General features: G+C 54.8%; 2 protein-coding genes across 2 annotated transcripts; both read left to right on the top strand.

The window, feature by feature from the left end:
- Window positions 1-3,768: 3,768 nt before the first annotated feature.
- On the top strand, window positions 3,769-5,702 carry GCG54_00004812 (Glucose-6-phosphate 1-dehydrogenase; the record flags this gene model as incomplete). Its single annotated transcript, XM_045404855.1, has 6 exons — window positions 3,769-3,794; window positions 3,980-4,052; window positions 4,106-4,126; window positions 4,192-4,536; window positions 4,593-5,532; window positions 5,587-5,702. The coding sequence occupies 6 exons, from the start codon at window positions 3,769-3,771 to the stop codon at window positions 5,700-5,702; spliced, it is 1,521 nt and encodes a 506-aa protein (XP_045262798.1).
- Window positions 5,703-7,195: 1,493 nt separating this feature from the next.
- GCG54_00004811 (Mediator of RNA polymerase II transcription subunit 14) lies at window positions 7,196-10,650 on the top strand (the record flags this gene model as incomplete). The annotated part of the gene is made up of 3 exons (XM_045404854.1): window positions 7,196-7,909; window positions 7,961-9,150; window positions 9,201-10,650. 3 exons carry the CDS (start codon window positions 7,196-7,198, stop codon window positions 10,648-10,650), a joined length of 3,354 nt encoding a protein of 1,117 aa, XP_045262797.1.
- Window positions 10,651-10,682: the final 32 nt, after the last annotated feature.

Here is a 10,682-nt window from a genome sequence, read left to right as displayed (position 1 = left end):
TTTGACGGTGTTAGTATTTCCTCGCTCCAACCAAAAGGGACTCGAGAAAGGAAAAGGCTGAGGATTGTCTTTGGGCGAAAAAGACTAATACTCCGTCGTCGATGGTCGGATGGTGTTTGGTGGTTTCGGTCAGGTGGGCTCACACACGAATAATTTTGAAAATTTCGAGGGAGCCATGCAGCCAGGCTCTGATTGGTACGTATCTATTTAGCGAGCCCTACTCCAGGAAGGATCCACTGGCGGCCAGGACGCCGACGAGGCAAGCCACAGCTTATCAGCGCTATCGCAGGTGGGGGCCCCGTCTGGGAGCGCCGCGTGTGGCTGGGCAGGAAGCGCTTTCCAGAGCTGAGAGTTGCGCCCGTGCCCGCGTCTGCTTACCTGAGAATTGTGGATTAGTGTTCCTGTCCTCCGATGCAGGTGCCGTGCTTTCACTGTTCGCGTTCCGCGATTCCGCGCCCACCACACCGAACACGGCGACCATCGTGGACTTGAGTGTCTCGGTCACTTCGGGGTCAGAGGCGTTGCCGACCGGACCTGACCTGGTCCTCGCGTGGGCGCACGTCTGCCGCCAGCAAGCCCACACCGTCACCACTCGCACCTTTATTCGCCCGAAGTTTTACACCCCTGGCGGATAAGGCACCTTGGCCGACAGAGAGAAAGTCCGTCAATGACAAATATCTGCATCATTACCAAGAGACCTCGCCTGCGGATATGCCGCCGACCGCTGAGCCTCACCTCTGGCATCCACTGGGAAACCAACAACTGCAACTCTCTGGTGATAGAGTTGCAAAAGTCTTTGAAGCAAGATCAAGATTACCTACGCGTCTTACAGCAGAGAACCGCAAACTCGGAAACACTTGTGCGGCTGAACCGGAGTTCCAGAATCTTTCAGGGTGGCCGAGAGAGCTTGGACGCCGAACCCAACCCGCGGAGTTGTGAGACAGTTGCAGGGCCGGCTATGTTGGCGGTCCGGCGTCCCAAGTAACAATCCCAAGACCTAAAATCTCGCGGGATTTCCTGAACAGGAACGGGTTGTTTGGAAGAAGCGACAATACGCAGAGGATGGAGGGGGGTTGCGAGGGCAGATGGGCTGGGAAATGTCTCATGGCCCTTTCCCACCCTTCGTCAAGCTCGTCAAAAAATAAAATAAAAAAGGTCCATGGTCGGACGTCTTTCGTAAGCATCGGATGCGTGGGTTGAGAGCCTGGGTGAAGAAGGACCGATCCGTGGGGACCCTTGAAGAGCGACTCCGGAGTTGTCAAGTACTACCTCTTAGTTGGCGGCCGTGGGAACATATGGCCGCTGGGCTTGCCGCTCGCTGCAATGACTGCACCGATTGGAACGCCTCGACGGGTGGGCATGCGGCAATTTCTGGTCACAAACTCTGCCGATTTCCAGCAGACTGCAGCAGAGGTTCATGCCACAGTTGCATTGGCCGGACCGGCATGAGATGGATCTTTTTGTATCCCATGGAGCCTTGCCAAAACGCCCCCCGCGGTGACAACATCGGAGTTGATGGGGGGAGAAACGTGCAGAGCAGAGAAGGGAAGGAAATGTTCCTCAACACAGGGCAACAGGGGACGGCGCATATCCGCCCTGCAGACCCGACAGATATGACTCCAAAATGGAACTGGGCCCGACAGTCCAGGTCGGAGTCAGGGTGACAAGCTGTCTGTTGCTACGGAGCACCGTTTCACACAGGCTGGCTGAACACCAAGACGAAGACCCACGGCTCCCACGGCTTGCCTCGCTTCTCATCGCGAGTTCGCAGCAGCGAAGGTCCAAGGCCCCAGGCCGATCACATCTCCCAAAGCCAAAGTCCGATCGGGAGGCTCGGTGGTGTCCGGCGTTTGGAAAGATGGAGACGAGAGTCTGGGAGTACCGCCGCAGCAGCTGGAGCCGGAGACTGGAGCATGGAGCCCAGGCCAAGGAAGAGTTGCTGATGTTGGCGTTTTGGCGTTGGACCCTTTTTGGGCCCTTGCTACCCGCCCGCCTAAAAATGTGAGGGCCCTTGAGGTCATATGGGAAAGCACGTTTGCTTGCCGTGGATCATGAACCGTGGTCCCAGGGGCGCGAATCCGCACGTCTCTGGCAGGCTGCGTGTGCAGTTGGGAGCCTGTGTCTTGTCTTGGGCTGATGTTCGACAGGGCTCCAGCTCTATTTTTTGTTTCCCCCCTTCTTCTGATGTTTTTTCTTCTCATTGGAGCTCCGACGCGCGCTCTGACAGCCAGGTTAGTCGAACAATTCTGCTGCAGCTTGCAGATGAAGGCACCTTAGCTTCTCTTCAGTCAAGGTACCCGATCTTGCTTAGGTGTCGTTCCCAGGCCGGGGTCTGTTCTGCCATTGAGCAGGTGCAGAAGTACAGTACATACCTACATGCATCTTGAGTAGATGACTTGGCTTTTCTCCTGCGGATGGGTAAGTTGCGATTTGGGACGAGTGAGTGACAGCAGTGGGCGTTGATCGACGTTTGCGTGAGAGTGCCCTCCCATTTACCCAAGTGACGATGCAGTCCGTCTAAGACATCCGCACCGCCATGTGTGAGATTCGCACAGTTGACTTCCGCATGGCTTCCATCTGATCCGGCGGGGAGTGTAGGTCTTACGGCGGACCAGGCTGATTACAAGTTAGTGACGAAGGGTTGCTTTGTCTTGTCCAACCCAATTGTCCACTACCGAGGCCCATGCCGTCAGCGCCGGACGAATCAATGCGGATTGACTGACTCTGTGCGAGCTGGAGCTGTGCCAGGAAGCTCTGACTTGACTTGGAGGAGACCACAGGACAGGACGGATATTGAGGGCTGCTCTGGATCTGGTGCTGATGGGCGGCGGGCTTAAGACCGACAGACAGTTAGAATCTCCGGCAGCGCTCAACATTTTATCGACAACACCGAAGACTGCCCCTCCTTTTCCCCCCTCCATTGACATCAACCCTGTCCAAGTTCCAGTGTCAGGTCCAAGTCCAGGTGAAAAGGCCCGGAGACTGCAACGATGGGCGTGGCCTCGCAAACAATGGCCGAAAATTACTGGAAAAACTCCCCAGAGAGCCCAAGGTTCGGGATAAGGGCTCAGTCACCGTGCGCCCAAATGTGAGCCTCCCGGCCCAGTGAATGAAGTGTCCGGATACAGGAGAGCAGCACAAGGAAATAAATAGAAAAGCAAAATAGCAGCCTGTGCTACCTTCGTCGACCTGCTTTCTCCCACCTACCCACTTACCTATCAAGGGAAGCTTACCCACTGACTGATTCGCCCCGAGGTGCCTAAAGGCGAGCGCGGCGGTGCGGGACTTACAGCAAGTACACAAGTACAGTACATGGCGCGCTAGAAGAGCAGCAAAACACACCCTCCGGCTGTGAGTAAGCTCCCCCTTGCTCTCGCTCTGTGCTTATAGCCCCCGCCTGAGAGCACTAAAAGCGGTACCTCGACCTGCCCTCGGGCCAAGTATCTTCTAGCTTTCTGCGCGTCTTGTCTGTAGGTGTACCTTCCTCCTACCCTGGACACCTCCTTCCTCCCCCATCCACGCCCGTACCCATACCTCTCACGGCGCACCCCTACCTTCATCTGTGCTTCGTCATTACTAAATACCCCAATCCATCCGTCCCGGATCCCGCTCTGTATCTCTTTCCAAAACCTTCCCAACTCCCTCTTCTAGCTTTTTGCTTGCTAACTTTGGTTTCCGCCTGTAGAGACCTATTCTTACCCTTCTTTCCTATCCTCCTCTCTCACAGTCTTCACACAGTCGCGCCGCTTCACCGCCGACATCGTCACCATGGCCGACCTTAGCTCCGCCGCAGCGTATGTCACCCCGCCTTCCAACCCCACCAAGCTGCGCTCTCTCTCGCTCTGGCGACTCCGGACTCGAACTCGGCATCGCGAGCGGGATTCGATACCACCGCCGACGTTGAGCGGATGATCGCAATTGGTGCAGCATGGATTTTTCGGACCTCGGATTTTTTTTGCTAACTCATGGGCGCTCACAGTTCCATGGAGCTGAAGGAGAACACCGTCATTGTTGTTCTCGGTGCTTCCGGAGATCTGGCGAAGAAGAAGACCGTACGCAGCCACAGCTTCTTGGTGACGTGAAAATTAGCTGACAATTTCTATAGTACCCTGCTCTGTTCGGTCTGGTATGAGCTTCTCGGACCTGCGCGTTGCGATGCTACGAGCTCGGCGAACTGACTGGCGCACATAGTACCGAAACCAGTTCCTTCCCAAGGACATCAAGATCGTTGGATATGCGCGCACAAAGATGGACCATGAGGAGTACATCCGCCGCATCAGATCCTACATGAAGACCCCCACAAAGGAGATTGAGCAGCAACTCAACGACTTCTGCAGCCTCTGCACCTACGTTTCCGGCCAGTACGACCGGGACGACTCTTTCCTGAACCTGAATGCACACCTTGAGGAGCTCGAGGCTGGCAAGCCCGAGACTCACCGTCTGTTCTACATGGCTCTGCCCCCCAGTGTCTTCACCATTGTCTCTCAGCACTTGAAGAAGTGCTGCTACCCTACCAAGGGCATTGCCCGTGTCGTTGTATGTTGATTGGTGCTCCCAATGGGCTCAGATTCACTGACACGAGCGCACAACAGATCGAGAAGCCCTTCGGTAAGGACCTTGCCAGCTCTCGCGAGCTTCAGAAGTCGCTGGAGCCCGACTGGAAGGAGGATGAGCTCTTCCGCATTGACCACTACCTCGGCAAGGAGATGGTCAAGAACATCCTCATTCTTCGCTTCGGTAACTCTTTCTTTGGCTCTACCTGGAACAGACAGAACATCGACAACGTCCAGATCTCCTTCAAGGAGCCCTTCGGTACCGAGGGCCGTGGCGGTTACTTTGACGAGTTTGGCATCATCCGCGATGTCATGCAGAACCACTTGCTCCAGGTCCTGACCCTGCTCGCCATGGAGCGCCCCATTTCTTTCGCCTCTGAGGATATCCGTGACGAGAAGGTCCGCGTCCTCCGTGCCATGCCCGCGATTGAGCCCAAGAATGTCATCATTGGCCAGTACGGAAAGTCCCTGGACGGCAGCAAGCCTTCGTACAAGGAGGACGACACTGTCCCCAAGGACTCTAGATGCCCGACCTTCTGCGCCATGGTTGCCTACATCAAGAACGAGCGCTGGGATGGTGTCCCTTTCATCATGAAGGCCGGAAAGGCCCTCAACGAGCAGAAGACCGAGATCCGCATCCAATTCAAGGACGTCACCTCTGGTATCTTTAAGGACATTCCCAGAAACGAGCTTGTCATGCGCATTCAGCCCAACGAGAGTGTCTACGTGAAGATGAACTCCAAGCTGCCCGGTCTGAGCATGCAGACTGTTGTCACTGAGCTCGACCTCACCTACCGCCGCCGTTTCTCCGACCTGAAGATCCCCGAGGCTTACGAGTCTCTCATCCTGGACTGCCTCAAGGGCGACCACTCCAACTTCGTCCGTGACGACGAGCTTGACGCCAGCTGGAGAATCTTCACTCCTCTTCTGCACTACCTTGACGACAACAAGGAGATCATTCCCATGGAGTACCCCTATGGTGAGTCTTTGTGCTGTCAATCACATTCTGGCTTTGTTGCTAACATACTTACAGGTTCCCGCGGCCCTGCTGTGCTGGATGACTTCACCTCTTCTTACGGCTACAAGTTCAGTGATGCGGCTGGCTACCAGTGGCCCACTACCTCGGCTCAAGCTCCCAACAAGTTGTAAGTCATGTCGCGCGCGTTAGCGTAGCTATTTACGTAGAAGAAGAATTGATTCTAAATGATGTCTTTGAGCAGCTGAGCAACCCCCTATCTTACCACCAATTCCAAAAGAACGCACGCCTCGGCCACTGCATCCGCGATATCCCCAGCGCCGCCTCATGACGCGAGCGCAACGTATTATATCCATCGAAGGGAGGGCATAGATTCACCAAGAAGACATAAACAAGGGAAGCCAGAGGGGACACCCTAAGGGTGGGCACTGGTTGGAAGATGGAATTTCTTCGCTTTGCTTGGCCGTGTTAGGAAGGATAGAAAATCAATGAGATTTACGTTTCCCACGTTTAACCGCTGACGTTTGCTGAGTCGCAGCACACATGAGGGAGGAATGCGCCGGGTAGCAGTGTGTTTCCTTGACTTGACACTTCGGGCAGTGAGAAGGAAGCTCCAGTTTGGAAGACCAGCGAGTCATTGGGGGTTCCAAACGCTAACAGAAACGTCATTATTTGGGGCAGCTCGACGAACTTAGCCGGTTTCTGCAGCATATGCATCCAGCGTCGCCAGTCCACGTATCATCCGACCCATTATACAGAATCTAGTCGAAGGCACCGATCGTGTTGTCTCTTGACGCTTCGCTCATGGCGACGGCTGGCCGCATGAGCTCGTGGCCCGTGGCATGCTGGGAAATAGAGTCGAAGATTGAGACTACGAAGCTCGCTCTTGGTACTACTAGATTAAAGAGTTGGGCGTATGAAAGCCGGTACGTACCCGTTATGGAGACTGCTGAGTCAGGTCCTACGTTACATAAGGTAAGGTAAGGCAAAGGGAAGGACCGTAGGTCGGCTGGTTGGCCAGGCCAGGACGGCGTTGCCTGAGAAAAAAGAGCAAGGCTCGGGCTGCACCTAGACCTCCTGCCTTGCTGTTCTGGCTGGTTGCACGCTCCTTCCATCGCAACACCACCCTCACCATTTGCCCGCAGGCCGATCACCAAGTGCCGCTTTTTTCGGCGCATCCTACAACCACGGCTTTGCGACATCCGCACACATCGAAATCCGACCCACGAATTGATCACAGCCTTCCGCACAAGCATCACTGCGACGCCGAAACCGCGACTCTCCGATCGTCGATTGCTGCCGGGACTTTCCCCCCAGATCACGCTGCCTCATCGCGTTTCCACGACACCACCCCTGCCTCTACGGATTCGATCTTTCCGTCTCCTAGCGAACTCCCTCTCGAAGCGCGTCGTGGTTACCGATTCTGTGCCCTTCGTTGATGCGATTGCGCCACGCCGCTTGTTTGCGCATCTGGCGCCGATGATTGAGTCCCATCTCACAGTCACCGTGGATAGGGATCAGTCTTTCACGTCACTTGGTCGCTTGTTCGCGGCGACCTGCCCACCGGAACCAAAGTCATTCTACGTTGTTCACGAAGCGTCCTGCATCCCACTCTCGGGGGGACGGTCGTGAGGCAGCCAGCGACGTAGGGAAAGGCCTTCCCCCGATGCCTGGTGTTGTCAACATGGAGAATGGAGGGCAGAATGGAACACATTCGAACCACGATAGGAATCTGAAAATGAACGGCATCAACGGTACAACGATGGACGGCCAGCCCTCACCGAACAAGGGCAAAGCGCCCGTCGAGGCCTCTAACAATTTGGCGAACGGGGTGCCAGCCGACCCAGGCAAGCAGCAATCGCAGATGAACACCGGTCTAACTTTGCAGCCGAAATCGAGAATGAACGACCTTCCCGAAGAGATTGTGCACATCACTCAGGGGTACATACCGCTGTCCATGATTGTTTCCCGACTCGCGCAACGAACCCACGAAGACCTGCAGAAAGTTATTATGGAGATGGCGGCCGTGAAATGGGCACCGCCGGCGGTCAACGGAAACACACCCCACGGCAACGAAGCACCGGACGACATGTCGGAAGGAAACAAACGAAAGAAGATGTTGATGCTCAAGTTTGCGCAAGATGCGCACGCTAAATGGGTCAAGGCCCTCGTCATCACGGACTGGAGCAGGAACGCAGAGGCTGTCAGCAAGCTCATTGATATCAAGGCGCATATCGATTCCAAGAGGATGCTGTACGACTATGCACAAGACCTGCTCATCGATCTCAAGAGAGGTCTCAACGGCGCGAGACTACCGAACCCTGATTTGAAGACCGCTTTGCAAGTCCTCACCACCGGCGAGGCATCGTGGGTCCCAGAGGTAAGCTTTCTGCTACAAAAGGCGGGAACTCCCACTGACATCAACCTGTAGCCTGGTTACATACCCCCGCCGCCACTCACACCGGAGGAGCAGTTGAAGTGGATTGATGATCTGAACACCATGCTTTCCTTACGCCTAAATCTGGATGACTATGACAAGATTCCGCATCAGTTCAAGACCTACAGCATACACTCCGGCAGAGTGACTTTCAAGGTTAAAGGCGAATTTGAGGTAGATTTGACCATTGCCGATGAGGACTTCACCAAGCAATTCTGGTTCATCGACTTTCGGTTTGTATTCTCTCCGTCTGCGAAAAAGCTGTCTGATGGGCTGGTATCATTCCTGGAAGGCCAAGTCAACGAAATTCTTGGCAAGGACGGTTTGGAAGGCTGCTACAGGTTCCTGCACGAATTCGTCCTCACGCACAAGATCAATGAACTCAAGCGACAGGCACTCGAATTGAGTCGAAGCACGTGGACGGGAACCTTGATGGTGGAACCCCTGAACCGAGCTTTGGCCCTGCAGTACTGGACCACAAGATACGGACCAAACGGGCCCAAGAGCTGGGTCATGGTCGCCGTCAACAGTGCGAAGAAAACGAACGGTCAATTAGACTCGAAACAGTCCAGTCGATTAGTTGCGCGTTGGTACCGGGACAACAAAGAGGTCAAAGACGTCCTATTACCGTTTGATGTCGACACACTCTGCGCAGAGGATCTGCTCAAGACGGCGGTCGCCAGGCACGTCGAACACATTCTCTCATCGATTCACTCCAAGTTGCTGTCATACCCTCGTTTCGCGAACCGGGAATCGTCGATGACATTGAAGGTCTCCAAGAGGGAGCCGGTGGAATCGTTCTTGAGCATGCAACTGAGCCCACGAGAAAACGTTACCGTGGTCGTAGAACCAGTAACTGGCTTCGCGGCAATTCAACCTCACACCAAATACACACTCAGTGGTGAGACACGGCTTAACTACGGCCAAAAGGATCCAGCAGAAGATGGTGTGGTCTGTCTCGAAAGCATCAGGTGGGGCTACGTTATGGAAGAGTTCAACCGCCGGGGGCGAAGCGTGGGATGGAAGACCTGCAAGAGTCCACTCTCAAACGAAGATATCAAGCAACTTATTCGGACCAGAGAGGCATTCCAGACAGTTTTCTTGCAGCGTCAAAGTTTGGATGAGGACTGGCACGTCATGGCCTCTTTGAGCCTTGCTGGTGATGAGTGGTGGTTGATACAAATGTAAGTCTGATCCGCCGCGTACTTGAAGTGTGAAACGCTAACACGAATAGCGACCGCAACACGCCAGCGCGCCCTATCAAGTTTTCTTGTCGACTGCGACTAAACCATGGACAACCCGACTTGGACGACTCATTCTGGAGCAACCTGACCACCTTCGTTACTGGCACGATTAGCCATGTCACCGATTTGCAAAACTTGCATACTAATAGGATCAAGTATGTGATGAGGGAGTCGACTAACTATTCTTTGCCTCAACAAGTCCGTATGCCATCAATTCTTCTCAAGCTGTCACAAATTCTACGCCACAGCCATCTCGGCGGGCATTCTGGCGCCAACGATGCATCGGACGAATCAGACAAATACGCTCCATCATGGGCCCAGAACCATGTCGAGATCAAGTTCAAGGGGCTTCAACCTCAGGTTCCTGCGGCCCTCGGGAAAGATGACAACGGTGCCTCACCGGTGGATGTGATTGACAACTGCAAGATCAACACCGTAGTGGACGCGATAATCAGGGTGAAGGACAGGTCCAAGTTCACGCTGCTTAAGGGGCGGATTGATCGGGACGTGTCTTTCAGCCCTCGAAAGGGCGAATTTATCTTCCGCATTCGACAGACGGTTGGCCACCCTATCCTCGACATTCTTACAAGCCACGTCAAATCCATAGACCGGCTCGTTGGCTTCCTAGAAGCCATTAGCAAGGCAAGAGGTTCTCTTAAATGCGAGAGAATGAGTCTTCGCCAAGTCATCTTCACATACGGCGATGTCGCAATGCCAGGAGAGAGCGATGCAACAGCAAAGCCTCGCCGTTGGCGGGCAACTCTTGACCTAGCCCGGAGCGACATCCGGATGTCTTTAGAAAGGGGCAATCCGCATTTGCGAATGCTGGACTTGTTCACAACGATGGTCAACACCCAGGCTGGGCTTAAGGCCCTCATTATCTACATGCCGTTAATGTTACCGGTGCTGAAAACGGTTGAGAGCATCGAGTCCAAGTGGGAGGCTCTCGAATCTACGAATCAAGGGCGCGTCGAGGTGTTCCCAAGAGCCGTTGACTGGGTTGCCATCCGCTACACACTGACACGCCCTTCAGGGCAGTCGCGGGTGCTCTCCGTTGACGTAAGGAGCAAGATAAGACGCCATGAGTCGTGGTTCCACGTCCAGCGGGTGACGGGAGGCGAGTCTTTCGGTCCCGACGAGGAGTTTAACAAAATTCTCAAGGGCATCTGGGAGTCCCATGGTGATGGCTGGAGGGGACTCACCACCGCGGCGGCATCCAGGCCTGGGCCGAGCATCATGGATCTGCTTACAAAACTCGACGACGCAGTCCGCACCCACGCCGCGACGGGCGGCAATGGGCCACCATCATCGGACGGCGCCGCGACGCAATTCAGCCAGACCTTTTCGGCAAACCAATCTTTCGGCACGCAGCCTACCAGCGTCAGTCAGGGGAGCAACAGGACCTCAGGTAGTAAGCAAGCGCCGTTGGTACTCGACTAAGACGGACGCCAGCACGGGTTGCTGTGTCATGG

Source organism: Colletotrichum gloeosporioides (genome assembly GCF_011800055.1).
Source record: "Colletotrichum gloeosporioides strain Lc1 chromosome Unknown consensus_54, whole genome shotgun sequence".
In the NCBI taxonomy this organism is placed as follows: domain Eukaryota; kingdom Fungi; phylum Ascomycota; class Sordariomycetes; order Glomerellales; family Glomerellaceae; genus Colletotrichum; species Colletotrichum gloeosporioides.
Note: the sequence above shows the minus strand (reverse complement) of the source record. Positions and strands in the feature narration are given on the sequence as shown.